The following is a 19,722-nucleotide window of genomic DNA, read 5'->3' as shown; positions in this document are numbered from 1 at the left end:
GATCTTGGCTTGGCAAAGGGATTGGCAACAGAAAGGCCTTAGCTTTGCCATTCCATAAGTAAGGTTGAAGCTGGCTTCTTGCTGTAAGCCACATTTTTATACATTGCCTCTCATTGCAATGAAACCATTTTTCCTGGAAATGTATGCCTCCTCTCCTCTCAGGTCAGAACTTTTCTGGTTTAAAAACCAACACTTATTCTATCAGGTTTTAAAGTTACGGTCCCTTGAGCATGTTTACTTGTACACCACTTTTGAGAAAAGTTTTCTGAGGTGGGCTGTCTTTTGGAGGGGTTCATCACATCTCCAAAACAGCATGCTTAGAAGCTGCAGATTTGTGGTGGTGTTTTTGATCTTTCTAAGGAGAAGGGCCCTTTAATGCTGGGCTTTGTAAAGATGTGTGTATATTAAAGCACGTTGCAACACGTTCAATTTCTACACAATTTTTTTTAAGAAAACAAATTGTTTTGTGTTGATCAAAATATTTCAGGTTCTCTTTGGAAAACAGAATCTTAATTTCCATTTTCAAAAACTTAAATCTTATTTTTTTCTTGTTTTAACCCCCCACCCCTTTTGTTGTGGGAAGTAGAGAGAAGTTTCAGTGGAAACTTTCCCTGCCAGTTCTAATACTTGTATAGAAGAGATACAGATAAGGAAGATGTCTTTGAATTTGTCTCAGACCTGCTCTGTGCTCATAGAATGCTTTTTGCACAGAAAAGCTTTGGATGGTTTGTGCGTCCATTCCCCAGTCTGGTACTTCCCAGTCTTCCTTGTTATGCATTATATTGTATTTAACCTTTGCACATGTGATTCTAATCGGATCTGTCACCTTTGGCTCTAGTGCTAAAGAGGCCTGTCACCAATGAGGAGCTCCTGTCCCCTGGGGCTCCATACATCAAGAAAACACTAACTGTAAGTGACCAGTCAGAACGCTGTTACATTAGCAGTAATGCTAAACCCTTCCTGGCTGCTCTGTTAGCTTTCTAGGTGCTGTCGGTTTTCACTCCTGAGTGTTTAAACCATGACTGAATCTCACATCATCCGGACCTTTTTTCTTTGTTCAACTCACATGAGGCTCATGAGCTGGCGCCTTCGGATATTCTTGTGTTTTGAACGGGCAGTGACTGTCCCCAGGTTGCTGCCGCTTGGTGACGTTTTGTATGTGTATTGGGGTGGAGAAAGGAGAAAAGTCCTTTTAAGGAGAAAACTCCATTGCATTCCATCTAGGCTTGTACAACAGCAGCCTCACTTGTCAAAGACACTAAGACATTCATTTCCCTTTCCTGTCACAGGTTGATTGCTTTTCCATGCCACTCTGTATGCACCAGGTACCTATGATCCACTCACAGATAGCTGAAGGCATCTCTAAGTGTATTAAGATACTCTGTGGGCTCAAAAGGGAATAGGAAACCATCCTGAACACTAGGAGTGTTCAGGGTTTAAGCTCCTGGTTCGGACTCCAGGATGACTTAGGAAACCATAGTTGTTGGGTTTTTTTATTATTATTCATATTACTTTGGAATCTAGAGGCTTCAACAGATCAAGGCCCCATTTTGCAAGGCACTGTATGCACACATAGTGAGAGACATTCCCTGCCCTGAAGATCTATCTATCCTTTTTCGCCTCTAAATGATAATTTGCATACATCTCCCACTCTCTCCGTTCTTCGCTCCCTTGCACAGGAATTGTATGGAATGCATCTCCAATCCATGAGCCAGATCCTTCAGTCCCGCTCCACTGGACACACAGAGATTCACTTTATACAGGTGGAATCTCCAAGTAGCCAGTTAAAAATGTTTTATGGCCCACTTGCCTCACGAGAATGGCACAAGGGGGCTGTAGGAGAGCAGCGGATCTGGCCTAGAGTGAGTGCAAAAAAACCTGACTTCCTGTTTGGGGTCTCTCTGAGTGCTGTGTTTAAGGACATGCTATCCATTCTCAATACCAGCCTTGCCCTGACTGTCAACCCTGTCAAGCTGGGCCTTTCAGGTGCTGCTTTGGTCCTTTTGCACAGCTCACTTCCTCTCCTTAGTTGTGCTGCTGCTGTTTTGTAACATGTGATGCCCTTTGAGAGTTCCTTTGTATGTGTTGACCAAATGCACAATGCTTTCAGCATAACAGCATGCTTCTCCGACAAGCTGGGATTGGGGTGGCGAAAGTGGGTAAAGAGGATGTTTTTGTTCAGCATATGACTTCCCTTGCCAGCGAAAGTGCGTGCAAGAATTATGCATGGTGCAGCAGTGTCTCTTGGTATGTTCTTTGCACGTGACTTGCTTTAAATCTTGCATTGTCTATGTGTGATCCTTGTGCTCTTCACAGCATGGAATACTAGTTAGAAAGTAACTTTGGAGACGCTCTCAGTTAAACCCTGTGGTTTTGAGTCTCATTTGGTGTATGGCTCAGAAATATATTGTTGCTCTTCTGATGCGTGGCAGCAGATGTCAGGGGTCCTAGCAGGTTGGTTTCCTGTCAAAGGGGAAATCAGCAACACAGAGCCTGGATATATTCGTAACTTGTTTTATTTACACAATATACATCTGTCCTTGAACAGAAGTGGTCACAAATGGCATGCAGGCTATAGTAAGCTGAATGGAACTTGGAGGGAGGAACACAGATTGCAGGAAGGAAGAGTCTGGAGGAGGCACAAGGAAGCCAGTCTGTGTGCACGTGGTTGGAATGCTAGCTGCAGCATCCCTGTAAATAGTTCTCGTAACGAAGAGCCAGTGTAGTTTTAGAACCTAGAGCGCTCTCTAGCATGCCACATTTTAAACACAAGAGGAGAACAAGAGGAGAACGACTCTAGCCCGGCAATTAAGGCGCTCTCCTGGGAGGTAGCAGATATGGATTCAAATCCCTACTCTGAATGAGGCAGAGAGAAGATTTAAGTCCTCTCCTACCTTCCAATGAGTGCCTTCATCACAAGGTTCAAGAGTTATTCTCTCTTTGACTCAATGAATATTTAAGTATTTGTAATCAGTGGAACAGCTTCAAGAGGAGAGACTGGAGCAACCCACCACAGAACAACCTCTGGCCTGGTGGTTAGGATGCTCACTTGGGAGGGAGAATATTGAGATCAAGATCTGCTGCAGAATGGGGATTCAAACCTGGGTCTCCTACATCCCAGTCAAGTCCCTAACCACTGAGATAAAGGGAGATGTGTGCACACATGTTTTCTGAAGCTGGCTGGCCCACCCTAGAGTTTATCTCACTGTAAAATATGTGGGGCATTCACTAGTTGAAGTGATAATGGGGCAAGGCTAAACGCTGACCACTTCAGTTCAGCAGAACTCCTTTGCGTGGTCATCTACATGAAGGCAAGAAAATCTTTGTGAGGCCCTTACAGTCCCTCTGTTCTGTTTGTAGATTGTGGGGGATGCTGTGGGCTGGGGGTTTGTGGTCCGTGGAGGGAGACCCTGCCATATCCAGGCTGTGGACCCAGGAGGACCTGCTGCTGCAGCAGGCATGAAGGTACTGTATAATCTGGATCTTCCTGGTGTAGCATGTGATATCACTTGTATGCTGATCAAATGTGTGGGGCCAAATTCATCCCCGGCATTAATCCATGGACTGCAGTGAGGGTGAATTCATTCATCACTCACTACTATGTTTCAAATCTGTAGCAGTCCCTGTGACGCTTGGAGTGAGGATTGCAAAGCATGCACCTACTTGCCAGCAGTGGGACCTATGTGTGTTAAGGTGGCTGGGGCTTGGCTCTTTTCAAGGGCTTATGAAGACCCAGCTGTGGCTGTTGCTGCTCTGATCTAAACCTCAGAGTGGAGGGAGAGCCAGTGTAAGGGGAAACATTGCATGGCCCATTACATTGCACTACGTCTACAGACCTGTGTCAACAAATATCTGTGTCAGCTACTACGCAGTGGAAGCTTGAAACTGACTCTGGGCTTGTAGATTGCCTGATGGGTTTATTTCGGAGAAGAATTTTGAATGCTATGGCTATTGTGCTCTATTCAGGAGAGACCTAGAACAACACAGCAGAGATGCTGCAAGACACAATTGTGCTTTGTCACAGCCTTGTGAGGGAGATTTGCACACTGCCTGCCCTTGGCTGGATCTGACTCCAGTCAAAGTAGTCATCTTCAGTTTCATCGGCATCCTATTTGTAATGATTCTTCCCATATGTGGCTTGTCAACAGGGCTCAAACCCAGGACCTTCAGTACTGCAGCACAGACCTCTACTACTTCAAATAAAGGAGAAACTCTTTAGCTGGTAGTATTAATAGGCTGTTATCCTCTAGCAGATCAGATGCTGAGGGAGATGTGACACACACACTGCCGCCGTGTTATGTAGTCACTAGAAAAGTGTTCTTTCCCGTCTGTAACTGGGATTTCAACATTTATCTTTGTCCTCAGTCAGGATGAAAAGTCAAAATACTGACACCATTCATGGGATGGGAAGTTCAGAAAAACTTCTATTTGGAAATGTTATTGCTGTGGCTTGGTTTTACACTGAACTGCACCCACCTGAGCTGCTACAATGCTTCATGAGATTTGTAGTTCAGATGCCTCGTGCTCTCATTCTCTGCTAAGGGCCAGATGCCCCAGGTGGACTACAACTCCCATGATGCATTGCGGCAGTTCAGTGGGGTTGAGGAAATTGTGGTACATCCTGGAGGATTTAGTCCAGCCTGGAACCCAGCCCTTAGACAAGGATAGGGGCACGAGATGCCTGAACTAAAACTCCCATGAGACACTGGAGCAGCTCAGACAGACACAAGCTCATGTTGAACTGACCCAAACCAAAACATTTTGATTCAGGTCAAGATATCAGAATGTTTAGATTTGGGTTAATCTGAGAATTGTTTCAATTTTCTTGATGGAAAAATTTGAATATCTTTTGACAAAATTGAAACTTTTTCCTGTGGGACTTTGATTTTGTGGAGACGTTTTCTATCAATAAAACAAAATAAAAAACAAATATCCAAAAACACTTTTCAGTGGAAAATTCCCAGTCAGCTCTATTTGCTAATATACTGCATATAAATTATTTAATGCAGGGAAAGAGCAGCACACTGATTTGAAACACCCAGTATTAGTTTTGTTCAATATCTTCATAAATGATCTGGAGGATGGTGTGGATTGCACCCTCAGCAAGTTTGCAGATGACACTAAACTGGGAGGAGAGGTAGATACACTGGAGGGTAGGGATAGGAGACAGAGGGACTTAGACAAATTGGAGGATTGGGCCAAAAGAAATCTGATGAGGTTCAACAAGGACAAGTGCAGGGTCCTGCACTTAGGACGGAAGAATCCAATGCACTGCTACAGACTAGGGACCAAATGGCTCGGCAGCAGTTCTGCAGAAAAGGCCCTAGGGATTACAGTGGACGAGAAGCTGGATATGAGTCAACGGTGTGCCCTTGTTACCAAGAAGGCCAATGGCATTTTGGGATGTATAAGTAGGCGCATTGCCAGCAGATCGAGGGACGTGATCGTTCCCCTCTATTCGACATTGGTGAGGCCTCATCTGGAGTACTGTGTCCAGTTTTGGGCCCCACACTACAAGAAGGATGTGGAAAAATTGGAAAGAGTCCAGCGGAGGGCAACAAAAATGATTAGGGGACTGGAACACATGACTTATGAGGAGAGGCTGAGGGAACTGGGGATGTTTAGTCTGCAGAAGAGAAAAATGAGGGGGGATTTGATAGCTGCTTTCAACTACCTGAAAGGGGGTTCCAAAGAGGATGGCTCTAGTCTGTTCTAAGTGGTAGCAGATGACAGAACAAGGAGTAATGGTCTCAAGTTGCAGTGGGGGAGATTTAGGTTGGATATTAGGAAAAACTTTTTCACCAGGAGGGTGGTGAAACACTGGAATGTGTTAGCTAGGGAGGTGGTGGAATCTCCTTCCTTAGATATTTTTAAGGTCAGGCTTGACAAAGCCCTGGCTGGGATGATTTAATTGGGGACCGGTCCTGCTTTGAGCAGGGGGTTGGACTAGATGACCTCCTGAGGTCCCTTCCAACCCTGATATTCTATCATTCTATTAAAGCTCCTGGGGTAATAAGTGTGTTCTGTCTTACTAAAAAGACAGTGTGTGGAGTTCTTTTTCTTTGCATGTGAAAGCTGCAGAATGACTCTGCAGTGATAAATCATTCCCTTTGGGGACAGGGAGAAGAGTTTGCCTTCATTCATCTTGTAATCGCTCCGCTGATTCCAGCTCATATGCAATGATCTGAGCTTCTGAAAATGATTTTAGACCAACAAACCAAAAATAAATGGGCTTGTGGTCTGGTTGAAGATTAATTTCTAAGAGTAAAGGAAAGAGGAAATTCATAACACCCTCCCCCCCCCCCCCCAGCAGTCGAGGAGTAATTTTTGTACAGATCTTGTTTATCCTTCAAGTCACTTGCTGGGATATTTGAAGTAATAAGATTCTTCAGAGACAGGAAGAGTTAGACTTGGTCATATGCTTCAGGCAGGATTGGAAAGGAACAGGTGCAGGTAAATTTGTTCCATTTGCCCAAGAGCTCATTTCATCCAACCCTTCCTCTAATCTCATTATTTTAAAAAATTACCAATATTAATATCAAGTCTCACTGTCAGCTTTTTACATGTACGTGGCCTGCTCATAAAGGGGGCTTTGCATTCGCCATTTGCTCCCAAAGTAAATCCCCGGGGTTGCCATTAAGAATCCAGTCACTTTTAGTGCGATTTATAAAGTGTATAAAATGCTTTCCGGTTGTAGGATTTGGTAAGAGATACCTTCCTCACAAAGTCTCACTCTTCTGAGCAGGTGCAGCTGCAGTTTCAGTGTAGTCGCATCACTGTAAAACATTCCTCTCTCTCCACTGCAGGTGTGTCAGTTTGTTTTCTCTGTGAACGGAAGGTACGTTCTGCATTTGGACTATCCGACCATCAGCAGCCTCATTATGACGGGACCGCGAACGCTTGTTCTGGAGGTCATGGAAGCCATTGAATGAGTGAAGAATCCTCTCCCCATCACTGTTCCAAGAAGCAGGATACTTCAGCAGCTGCTAAAGGATGGAATGATCAGTTACATGATTCTGCGAAAATTAGGGGAAGGACCAAACCTGGTCTCTCATTCTAAGGGACTAGGCCTGAAATGTAGCCTGACATTTTGACTTGTCTTAAGTAATTGGAATCTGATGAGGCAGGTCTCTTGGGCTCAGACAGAACTGAGGTATTTGTGGCTCAGTGCCTAACCCTGAGAGATGATGAGCACCCACAGCTCCTTTTAGAGACAATGGGGGTGCTCGACCACACTCAGGATTGGATCCTTAGTGCACATGGTCCTTTCACCTACAAGGACCTGAGGTCAAGTCGCAAGTCAAGTAAGAATTGAACTGAGTTTGTTTGATCTCCAGGAACTGTAAGTGATGAGAGGCTTGTTGTTTTTGTTTAAAAAACCTACCATTCTGTGTGATGACCCTGAGCAGAATATCTGAGCTCAGGAGACTGCTGGGCATGAAGAGTCAACTAAAAACACTTTTCTGAAAGCTATACACATTCCAGATGATGCAGTACATGGTGCTGGTGACCACATCAAGAAATAAAGGAAAGAATGCCACAGTGAGTTACGTTCCGTTATAAACAGGAAAGAGACACCTTTTCCAGATGGAATCTGACATACTCAAGGGAAATAACTTTTATTTTTGAAGCATCTAAGAGGTTTCCAACATTTACATTTTTAAAAATGTCTTTTTAAACTATATTTTTAAAACTACTGTAGCTGAAAGTGTCTTTTTTTAAATAAAACCTGTTTCGATGCTGATTTGTCAGTGTTTTAATATTTGATTAGACAGTTTCTCTTCCGTCTCTTTCTTCAGTGCACAACACGCCTCCCTCTCATGGTGTGATGTCTCATAAAACTGATATTCTATAGATTTGTAATGCAAATAATTAAAAAAATAAATAACCAAAGAAATATTGGTCTGTAACTGTTGTGCCAGTTGGGCACAGGCTTGTTTTCCAGATACTTAAAATCCAATAGGAGGCAGAGATCTAATCCAACCTCCGGTGATCATCTTTTATGGTGACATTGGTGCAACGTGGAGGATGGGTAGTGTCCAACTTTTTTTTTTTTTTTTTTTTTTTTGCCTTGACTGTTAAGGCCAAAATGTAGGAAGACTCCACATTAGGACTGACAGAAAAATGGAATTTCCATCTGATGGGTAATACGAATATTGCTACATTTTGTTTTCCTCCTGAATTCGGATATGATCTCAATATGTGCAGGTTTTTTTCAGAATGAGAAGCTCCAGAAAATGTCAATTTGGAAATAGAACAATGCTTTAATGTTAATCTCTACATCCTTCAGAGGTGCTGTAATGCCCCATTCTCCCCTAAGGGCCTTGCTCTCCATAATACATCTCCCATCATACATCATGATTTCTCTGCACGGCTGAGTTTCCATGGGGCCTGATGGGCCTCTTTCCTGTGGAAAATTTCTGTTCGGATAAATCGATTTTGCAATGGGAAAATGTCTAATTTGGAATTTTGTCTTCATGTGGAGTAGGGCTGATACAATTACCAATGTGGGATTGGATTTGTATTTCGGGAGAGGAAGGAAGAGCCCTATGGATGTTCTAAGGGAACTGTCAACTTAAAAATCACACTTCTCTGAATGTTTTACAGAACATTACTAGAACTGAAGTGTATTTAAGAGTAATTGCAGGAGATCAGATTAGGTGTTCATAATGATTAGGATTGCCAACCGTCCAGGATTGTCCTGGAATCTCCAGGAATTAAAGATTAATCTTTAATTAAAGATTATGTCATGTAATAAAACCTCCAGGAATACATCCAACCAAAAATGGCAACCCTAATAACGATCCCTTATGGCCTATCTATGCAATTGTCTCTATTTCAGTTTGCTTTGGGCATTTGAAACCACTTGGTGTGTAACTAGATGGGGCCTGGTCCAGAGCCTCTTGAAGTCAATGGGAGTCTTTTCATTTATTTTGGTGGGCTTTGACTCAGATTCTTAGTTGTATGGGTTGGCCTGTCAGCACCAGAAAAGAGAAGATTGGAGTGGCACAATTTCTTCTTCACAGAAGCCATGTTGGTTTATCTTTTTCAGATCTGGTTGTGTTACAACATGGAATCATAGAATCATAGTACTGGAAGGGACTTTAGTCATGGCAGGACTAAATATATTGAGACCATTCCTGATAGGTGTTTAACCTGCTCTTAAAAATATCTGATGATGGAGATTCCACATTCCTAGGCAATTTATTCCAGTGCTTAACAACCCTGACAGTTAGGAAGTTTTTCCTAATGTCCAACCTTAGCCTCCCTTGTTTCACCCCATATCTACTAGCTCAAAAGAAGTAACAAATTCAAACCTCTGTTCATGTGCTAGCCATTGAAAGGGATACAACCACACTATTAGCAATAGTTACCCTTTCTTTTGAGGGTGATGCAAATCCTAGTGGAAATTATACATGTGCAGCCCACTATGGAGTGAATTAGATACAGCACGTTATTAATCATACAGCCTTCAGCTGACTGTACATCGTGCTGACAATTTGTCCCTCAAGCTGTAGGACTGCTTGAAATGAAGAGAAATTAGTGATGTTTTAAACCTTATGCTTTCCTCCCTTCCACGTTCCAGTGTTCATCAGTGGCAAGGCATTTGTGCCAGAGAAATCTGATTCTAGGCATTAGGGATGGAAACCTGGCTTTATAGATGTCAATGGAATTTTTGCAATTAATTTAGTTGAGGACAAGATTTCACCCTGTTGTTGGATTAAGAATCGCTTACTTAGCAGCTGGGTCTAACGAATATGTATTAAAGCAAAACACTCAGAGTAGTAATCAGTTACTCACAAGTGGGAAGCTTATCAGGACGATCTCATCACAGTCAATGAGACAATATAGCTTCAACCTCTCTTTGTTACACAAATTTATTTATAACTTTTTGTTATACATATGTATTAGTCTCTCATTTCCATATTAAATCTCCTCCTCTGTCAGTACAGGTTTAGCGTGAGTTCAAACTGGTCTTTGATAGCTTTTTAGTTACTTTATCTTTTCTTGTCCTCTCAAACATGATTGCTTCACAATTTCTTACATGTGCACAACACTCAACAGGATTACTCTGCAGTTTCTTACACATACACTCTTCTACTTATGCTTACGCTGTTAAATGTTATCAGAACCGACCCTTCAAATCTACAACAGGCTTCTGTCAGCCCTAAATATGCCTTTGCTCCAACATTTGTGAGTTAATTCATTACTGGAGCTGGCTGGGAAATGGAATTTCTGTCCTGAGGGGCGAAGGGGGGGAATATTTCTTGGAATCTTTTCATCCCGGATTGGGCAAAAAAAGCCAAAACCAATTTTTTTCCCCAGTCCTGAAATTCTGCAATGTTTTATTTTTGGGAACACTGAAAGATTCCTGCTGTATCTCTGACATGAAATATGCCCAGTCAGCAAGCCAGGCAACTGGAGAGTCCAAAAAGCTTGCCTATCAGTCAGGTGAGCAGCCCAGTAATCCACTTAATTTGGGGCCTAAATAGGAGCTGACCTTCTGAAAATCTGAGCTTGATTATAGATGCTGAAGACTTGTGAAAATCTGTCCCCAAGTGTGCATCATTAATGGACATGACTGTAGAAATGGTTGCTCTATTGATTTACTGCGGCCCCTTGCATTGCCTCTGCTGTTGATGAAAGACAACTATTCATTCCCCTATCATTGGTGCAGCTAGCATAGGGATTTGTTGCGATACTGCTCAGCAAATCACTATAATATCGGACAGCAAGATATTGTAGCGGAGGATACACAGAGGTCCTTGCATGTACTAGAGGGAAACTGGGCAATCTTTCAATCCATTTATCAAGATGCTGGCAGTTCTCATTTCCAGCCAGGTGAAATAAACAGCGTGCAAAGAAAGCTGATCGGTATCCAGAGCATCTTAATAGATATACTAGTTTAAACTCCAGTTTGACTTGGATGCATAAGTTGTGTGTCAACTCTAGGGTCTACTCCAAACTGTAGGGTTCTCTCTAAGTGTAGGAAAGGCCAGTAAAGGTCCATGTTGTTAGGTTCCCATGCAGTGAACTTAAGGCAAGTAGAGAGGGATACCATACCACAGAGTCATAGAATCATAGAGTATCAGGGTTGGAAGAGACCTCAGGAGGTCATCTAGTCCAACCCCCTGCTCAAAGCAGGACCAATCCCCAACTAAATCAAACCAATCCCCAACAAAATCAACCTTCCTTTGGATCCAGAACTGAGTGCAGAGGCCCCAAACCCAATAATGAAGTTTGGATCTGGATCAAGATTTTCCCCCAAAGTTCAGATGAGGGTGGGGCACAGGGTTTCATTTCACGCATACTTTTAGTTTTAGGATAAACAGTAACAACTATAGGCAGCTATTAAAATCCGTGGGAAGTCCAAGAAAAGTAAATTGCTTTAGTTAAAGAGAGAAGTGTGTGGATTACAGTGAAGGAATTATGAAACACACTTTGTTTTCTTTTGATAAGGTTGAAGCTGGTTGTTTCAGTTTTTGCATGAACTGTATTATATTATAATAATTTGTATAATATTAAAAGTTTAAAATAAAGCACTTCTATGTAATTTGAATATTTCTGAAATGAAACTTTTCAGAAATTTAATTTTATGGAAATTTTTTGCCTTTTCATTCTGATTCAGGATGAAAGAAAATTCCAAAATGTTGGAATTTCCCATGCAATGGAAATTCCAAGTTTTTCACCAGCGCTAATTGTGACACAAATAGGATAATGCCACTGTTAATCACTGGAGATCTCTTTTAAAATCTAGTCTAAAATTATAACACAGTTAGGATGCCACTGTCATCTGATGTATTCTGGGCAAGTGGATCTAAACCCTGGACCTTTCACTGAACCTCAGTGGTGCTGCTGGTGGGAGAAGAGGTTTCTTTCAGAATAATCTCCAGTTGCAAACTTGACTCTATAGCTTTGGCGATGGGTCAGATACAAAAGCTGACAGTATTTCACTAACACTACTCGTTTCACAGGATTTTGGCCCAGAACAGTGTAAATCTTGCAATTGCTGCTAATGTTGTGAAACTTCCACAATTTGGGGCCAAAATTAGATCCAGCAGTTAATAAGACTTCAGCAGCATCAAACTCTACTCCCATGATTCAGGTCCCAGTCTTGCAAAACTTACAGGTGTGCTTAACTTCGCTCAAGGACATGAGGATCAGGGCCTCTGAAACATCCAGGTAACTTAATCAGATGTGGAAATGTCCAGCTTGAGCTATCTCTAATTCTGAGTTAGTAAAATGCAGGGGAATTCCACCTTGCCTTCCTTGCTGCACTCCCAAGAAATTCATAGATCTCCTCCTTGCTGGATGGTTAGTATTTGAGCCCTCCCAATATGATTAACAAAATCAAGCATGGTTTGCAGAAAAATAAAATAATATATTTTACAAACCAGGTTTGATTAGCCATATGTAGCAGCCCAAATCTGAAGTGTTCTTCTGTGGTTGGTGCGTAAAGAGGGTGGGGGAGAAATCAACAGTACGTTCTCTCTCTCTCTCTCTCTCTCTCTCTCTCTCTGTCAGCAGTCCAGAAATCTTTCAAGCATTCTGAGAGGCGGGCGAAGTGCTGGCTTCCTTTGTCAGAGATCAAGAATGTAGCTGGATTCTTTGCACCTCCTCAGCCAACTTCAGGGAACATAAAATTGAAAAGCAAAGGTTTGTGACAGATCCTTGTTGGTTTCTAAGCTGTTTTGATTTCTCTGTGCTAGGCTACAGGGGGCTGTATTGTTTTGTAGAGGGTGCTTTTTTGCCTTTACTCTTTCTTTTCTCTTGACAGAATAAAGAACTTTTATAGACTGCAAGCTTTGTGAAATTCCCAGCTAGTGCATTGACCTAGCTAAAGTTTGATGGTTTTGTACAGTTCTCAATTTCATAGTGACAGCAGGTCCTGACAGCTTAGAACTTTGATCTCTTTCAGGTGAAGTAACTTGTAAACTCACATTATCCTGTGATGAAGTGTAAATTCCCCCAGAACTGAGAGGAATGTCCTTCTTATAATCACTTGATGCTCTGTAGATAGTGAATGATTCCATTAGAGAGTGGTGGACATTAGAAAAGGAGCCCAGTTTCGATCTTGAGTGACTTTTTTGTGGCACACAACCTGAGGGAATTTCTTATGAGGAGTGAAGTAGTTAGAAGGGTTTGTTAGCTCACAGCTGAAGGTCTGATGATAATCCTGGTTGTCTGGATTGTTTTTCCCTAACTGTTTCTGTGTTTATATGCCTGTACCAAACTGGTACTAAGCTTATCTATGGTTTGGGGAATTTTCACACTGTAAGGGAACCTAGTACCTTAGTATTCCTTTGAGGTTTTTCTCTCCTAATCTTTCTTCAGTTTCCAAGTCCCTTTAGAATCCTATTAATAGCATCTTTAAATTCTCTGCAATTTACCTGTTGAACATGGTGAAGGTAAATAATAGGAGCAAAAACAAAGATGCTAAGTCCCTTGCAGGGGGGCGTGAGGAAAATATTGGTTTAGAGGAATCCTGGCCCTTTGCTTGTTTTATACAGCACATCATGCAGCCCCGACTACACCATCAACAGTGTGGCAGGTGCTGGAAAAGCACCCCACAAAATGTTTTGGTTTCAATGACTAGGCATTTTTCACCAAAAAACTCACACTTTTTTGAAAAATTCCTAACCAGCTGTCCCACTCTCATGGGTGTTTTTTTCAAGTCTGATTTTGCAAATGTTCCAGTCCTGAGATAGCAAGTCACCCCATGATGCTAAGCAGGTATCTCTTCCTGGGATCTGGAGCAGGTGACTGACTCTGGAAGGTGTTTGGGAAGCTTAGAACTAACTGAGCTTACCAGCTCTAGATGTGTCAATCTCTGAAGGGAAATTCCACTCTGCCAATGATGCTGGCTTCACCTGTCATCTTCTCCCATGAGTATCTTTGTGGTTTTTCTCATGAAGCCTCTTGTGAATGGAAAATCCTCTCTGACCTAGGCCATAACAAGGCACCTTCAGCAGAGGTGCTTGAAAAGCATGACAATTTTGTAGAAAACCTAAGTTTTTTTTGGTTGAAAATAAAAATTTTGAAAATCTTCTATCGCAAACTTGGAAAATGTTATCCGGCTCTAACCTTCAAATCCCACCCCCAAAATGCACTTGATACTGATGCGAAATTGCAAATTGACAATGGCTAGGGGAGAAGGTTGCTAATATAAATGAATTTAATGTTTTTAACGATCAGGAACCAGCTAAGACAGACAATGTAAATGCATGCTCCTCTTGCTGGCTCTTCTTGCTGCTAGCTTCATCCCTTCCTATTGCTGATGTTAGCTTGTTGCATCTTGTTTAAATTAGACCATCTATGGTTTTGCATCCGATGAAGTGAGCTGTAGCTCATGAAAGCTGATGCTCAAATAAATTAGTTAATCTCTAAGGTGCCACAAGTACTCCTTTTCTTTTTGCGGATACAGACTAACGCGGCTGCTCCTCTGAAACCTATGGTTTTTTGGTTTTCCTGATGCATTTGTGCAACACCAAGCACTCTGAGCCTGATTGGAGCCTTTGAGCGCTACTCCTATATTAAAACAACAATAATAATATTATTATTAGACCCACATTGAAAGGTGGCATGTTCCCACACAGAGGAAATCCTAGTGACTGGGAAATAGGTATCGTGCTCTATGTCCTGTCCATGAATTCCTTCCCTGAGTGAGTAATGGGAGAAAGAATCCACATGCCAGAAGCTCTGTGCTGTCCGAAGGGATGATGTCATATTGGTCCTGTCAGTATCTTGCACCTCACCTCTGCATGGCTGAATGCTTACACCATTAATGGCAGAAATAAACAGATGGAACAACATGGGAGGCAGTCTGCCGTTCAGCAGTTAACCCTTAGTGGCTGAAATCTCACTCATCTGCTGTTGGAGGAGGGATAACACTGCCTAACTTTCATCCACACTTTCCAGCTGTGGATATCAAAGCACATTACCCAGAAGCTCAGTATTGTTGTTTTCACTTTATAGGTGGGGAAACTGAGGTACAGAGGTGACGTGACCTACCCAAGGTAACCCAGCAGGCCTGTAGCAGAACCCAGGTCTCCTGAGTCCTAGTTTAGTGCTCTGTGCACTAAGCCATAAGGATGCAAGTGTTGTTCTTACCCTTGAGTAATTTTCAGAGTCAACACTTGATAAACATGATAAATATATTACTCTCCCTACTGAAACTTAAAGCTACAATCTTCTGTCTGAATCAGAACATTGCAATGGGCTTGATCCAACACCCATTAATGTAAACAGGGGATTTTTTATATTGAAAAGCATTATATAAGAGCCAGGTGCTATTAATTACTTCGCTTTCTTTACTTAATGGACTTTGGATCCGGCTTAATCTTTGCTGAAGTGGAGAAACCCATGTACAATTCAATATTATTCCTCCAGATGGCATTCTCTTTGCCTCTGATCTTCCTAGCAGAGCTATGGGAAAGATTGCTGGCATAATAAATAAGGAGCAATGAAAAAATTAATATTCCTAATTTTAATTCAGGGCCTTTTTTGCAAATCCTGAATTGTTGGCTTTGCATCAGGCATTCATAAAAAGGTGGGCTTTGCATTTTTTGATATGAAGGTTGATCTTTACCTCAACACAATTTCAAAATGGGGATATTTTCCAGGAAAATGTCTATCTAAAATAGAAATGAGAAGCAAGATGCTGAAGCTTTCAGATTTTCAATGGCAAATTGCAATTGTTTCACAAAAGCTGAGTGCCTTGCAATGAATACAGGGCACTGCAGCGGTGAAAGTTAACTACCATATGTTGCGACTTGCATGTCTTTCCATTGCAGCATTTTACGGTTCCTGGATTAAAAGTGTAGGAAATTCTGGCTGACCTACCATTTTTCCCTTTTAACTAATGAGGAGCTGACGCAATTGGTGGGAAATAGAAATTTGCCAGAGACCACTTCGTAACTATCCATCATCTTGTACTAAATCGAAATTTCGCTGTAGAGTGAATGGTAGAACAAGGGTATACAACCTGTCTACGCCAAAAGTAATAAGACTGAACAGTGTGGCTGTAGAATGGCAGATGCTGATTATATGTTGGACTACGTGAAACAAGGCCAATAGAATAAACTTTAAACATAGAAACCATGAGACATGGGGGCTGGTGTTCCATCACTTGACTTCGTTTTGCCCTGGTGTAAATCCATTGACTTCAATGGAGTTGGACCTGATTCACAGCCTGTTGAAGTTGATGGGAATGCTTCCACTGACCTTAGTGAGCTTTGGAAGGGGTTCTTTGTCCGGTGTAAGAAAGGAGAATCAGACTCTTGGTTCATAAACAGTGCTCTCACTTACAGTACTGTAGATTCAGATCCACTCTTTAGAACACCAAATAGAATTTCCCCCTTGGTGGAACAGTTTGTCCAGGGATACCTCAGGTTCTTGCAAAGCTCTTAATGGTATGTGAAGGAGCAATGAGCCAAGGCCATTATGTCTCATGACTGTGGCAACAGAAGAAGGACTTGTCACTTCCTGATGAGAGCAGTGGAAATGGACTGGGTAAATAACCAACCAAATGTTTCCATAAGAGAAAAATCCCTCTTTTCTGCATGAAGATGAATTCCTCTTTTGTTAGAGAAGGGCCTGAACTAGGAAACCCAGATCCATATTTTGAACCCCTGTCCCAAATTCCAGGGCTGTCTGGCTTTAGGGTATTGGCATTATAAGGAGGGGACCAGTCAGAAAATTCAGGTCTGGATTCATATTACACATCAAGTTTGGATCTGCTGGTTTGGCTCAGACCTTTCACTTCAGATGGTCCAGTTTAGGGTTCAGATTGACAACTGTTTGCCCAACACGTGAGACCATTATCAAAGTGAATTAAGGACTCGCTCTCAAGATTGGCAGGCCCAATGTTGGCATCTTCCCATCTCTTTAAAATAAAATAAAACAAACAACACCCCTAATCCCATGTATTTTAGCCAGATGCATGTAATGCCTTAAAAGAAAAATTGACTGGTGGTGTGGAGGGCCAGTGTTTGGATCTCCCTTGCTGTTACAGCTGGTGGTAAAAAAGTGTTTTGTTTTTCATGAAAAGTTGAGAGGGAAACTGGAAAAAAAATCATTTTCACTTAAATATCTTGTGGATTTTTTCAGGTTTTCATTGCTCTTTGCCTGAAGCCCTGCAAAATATTGAGGAATTGGAAATTTTGTCAAAAGCCTTTGTGTGTTGGTGGTTTTAATTTTCTTTTACGAAACAAGTTTCAGTGCAAAGTTTAACAGGTTCTACTGGCTAGTTCAGTGCTGAAGAGGGGCTGTGCGGGGTACTGTAAGGGTCCCTGCACAAGCCCTACAGGGTATGGCTGCACGGCAGCTGGGAGCTGGCTCAGAAGCCAGCACCAAAGGCTTAGTGCAGCCTCTGTGGGACCATGGATCTGGGTTTATGCAGATCTAGTGGCTTCCACTCCTGTGCACCTGGCCTAGAGGAGCTGCAGTGGCTATTCCAGCCTATCCAGTAGCAGTGTTATTGGGGCAGCCCAAGAATCAACAAGTTTGTTTGTTTTTCTGTAGGACCTACATAAATGATAATCAGTTTTACTTTAATATTTCTCAGGAATAAAACTGTGGGTTTAAAATGTTTAAAAATAGTTAACTGGGGATGAGATCTGGATTTTACCCCCCAGAGGCCTGTAACATTTTGAAGGCCCTATCCTGCAAGGTGCTGAGTGCCCTTAACTCCCATTGAACAAGGAAAGCAAAGGATCAGGGTCTTAGACAGTGCAAATATATAGCCTAAAGCACTGTAGTTATAATCGTCCTTTGATTGCACTTCATCCTTCCTTGTGTTGCCCAGAGAACCTGACAAGCTCATGATCTCCTGTCACCTTCCCTGTGCAGCCATGCATCATGCTGTTGCCTTTCTACCTAATGAGAGCTTTGGCGAGAGAGAGTGGAAACAAATTGCTTTGAAAACCCACAAAACACCTTCTGAGTGGGGGAAGAAGAGAGGAATCAAAAGAAAGTCCTTGCTGGCACCGGGGCAGAAAGCAATACATAAAGAGATGCTTGCTGTCAGGCATTGATTGTTCAGAAAGCTGAAGGAGCCGGGGTGAGATTGCCTGGCAATGCAGGAAGGCAGATGGAGGAAACCACTCACCGAGCGAGTCCTGCAGTGACATGATTGAAACCGATAGCCTCCCCTGTGAGGACGTGCTTTGCTCTACCTTCGTCATTCATCTTGTGAAGCAGAAGGCATTGCTGAGAGAGGGCTGATTGCAGTGTAGAGGAATTGGGTACCAAGCACTATATGCTAGTGGGATTGCTCCTATCACTCTGCAGCCAGCCTCTTCCATACTGTGGTGGTGTTTTGATGCAGGCGAAACGGGCTGAGTGAAGTTGCCCAACACAGGCCTGGCGAGTGGGAGCGAATAGTCTGTGTGTATCCGTGTTAGCAGGTGTGCAGATTCCCCAGGATGTTCTGAGGCAGGAGCAGCAGGGGGATTCAGCATTTGTGAAATTGTAGGCTGTTTTTATAGCAACTTCTGGCTCTTTGAATTGCTGGTTCCCTACGCCCCCAAAGCACGAAAATTGCTCATTCAGCAGTGGCAGAGTCAGGCAGCCCCCAAAGCCGTTCCCAAAGCTTGAGTTTGTGGAGCAGGCATCTCTGACCTACAAACCATAAAGCACTCAGACCAAGGATCTGCCAACATGAGGGAAAGACTCCCACTGACTGGGTTTCGGATCATATGCCACAGCATGGGTGCAGGGGCTTGCACTGCAGGTCTGTCCATCTGTCTGCATCACGAATGGTGTAGGATTGAAGCCCTGGGTCCACGCAGACCTGGATGTGGATCTGAATTTTGTCACTGTCAATGTTTTAGTTGTACAAGAGTCTCAATCCCGTTCCCGGAGTTTTGCTTTGAGCTTAGGGTTTCAACACGCATTGAAAGCAGGCAACACCTTCAGTTTTGAATCCGAATATTCCTCTTCTTTTCAACCCTGCTCAGGAGACAAGCCAAAACAAAAAACTATCCAAATGCGTCCCTGGTGTAACGTCAGTGAAGTTATGCCAAGAATTAACTTGGCCCTCATCTCTGGACTGCCGGCCCTACAAGCGCAATCAGGTGTGTGATTATAAAGCTGCGTCCCTCCTGCTCCATCATCACAACAATTGCAATGTCATACAATCCGTGCTTTGAAGAGTGTTCACTGAATAATGCTTCTCCGGTGGGCATAAAGTGAGGACTTGTTTCAGTTCTTTACCTCCCCTTATATTGTATTCCAGAGACCTGAGAGAGGCGCTGGGTTATTCTGATGTAGCTGTGTCTTGACTTTTGCTGTGATGATTGGGAATTTTTTTTTAATTTTATTTTCAAAAACCCAGGCAATTCTGAATTCAGAACTGTCAATTTTGCTGATGAGACTTACACTGCAGCAGCCTAGAACTGCGTTACCTCTATTGGCTTCACAGTGCTGAGAAAGGATTAAAAAAAATGTTGTTTAAATCAAGCAGATGTAAAGAAACATGTGGCCAAAGTCTGCTCTGTTAGCTGTGTTGAAACTAGTGATGGTCCTGGAGGCTGAATGGCTCGTCGTAGACGGCATCATTACATTGCCTGTCAGTGAGCCCCTCAGTCCAGTCTTAGGGTGACCACTGCTAGGCGTGAGAGGGGAGCATTCATTCTTCTGCCTATTTATCAACAAGGGAGCCAAATTAGTCCATGTGGTAAGTGTGGTTTTGTTTATGTGGTTAGACATAAAGTGCCTTTT

At 42.7% G+C, this 19,722-nt stretch overlaps 2 protein-coding genes across 30 annotated transcripts in view; both read left to right on the top strand.

Moving 5' to 3' along the window:
• ARFGAP1 (ARF GTPase activating protein 1) overlaps positions 1-7,734 on the top strand; it is a 96,900-nt gene extending 89,166 nt beyond the window's left edge. For 19 of the 20 annotated variants that reach the window (XM_073309085.2, XM_073309080.2, XM_073309081.2 and 16 more), the window contains 3 exons: positions 839-909; positions 3,361-3,465; positions 6,807-7,734. In XM_073309085.2, coding sequence (XP_073165186.1) covers positions 839-909; positions 3,361-3,465; positions 6,807-6,932 — 302 coding nt within the window. In that variant the 3' untranslated portion in view covers positions 6,933-7,734. The remainder of the gene's footprint in view (positions 1-838; positions 910-3,360; positions 3,466-6,806) is intronic. The other variant, XM_073309083.2, reaches the window with a different exon arrangement.
• A 4,848-nt stretch (positions 7,735-12,582) lies between these two features.
• Positions 12,583-19,722, top strand: part of COL20A1 (collagen type XX alpha 1 chain) — a 95,676-nt gene continuing 88,536 nt past the window's right edge. For 9 of the 10 annotated variants that reach the window (XM_073309068.2, XM_073309067.2, XM_073309061.2 and 6 more), the window contains exon 1: positions 12,583-12,657. The gene's annotated coding sequence lies outside the window, so the exon portion shown is untranslated. Of the gene's footprint in view, positions 12,658-18,959; positions 19,191-19,722 lie in introns of all 10 variants that reach the window. The other variant, XM_078848341.1, reaches the window with a different exon arrangement.

The sequence above is a fragment of the Lepidochelys kempii genome, chromosome 13 (genome assembly GCF_965140285.1).
Source record: "Lepidochelys kempii isolate rLepKem1 chromosome 13, rLepKem1.hap1, whole genome shotgun sequence".
NCBI classification, from domain to species: domain Eukaryota; kingdom Metazoa; phylum Chordata; order Testudines; family Cheloniidae; genus Lepidochelys; species Lepidochelys kempii.
This window is presented reverse-complemented; position numbering and strand designations above follow the sequence as displayed.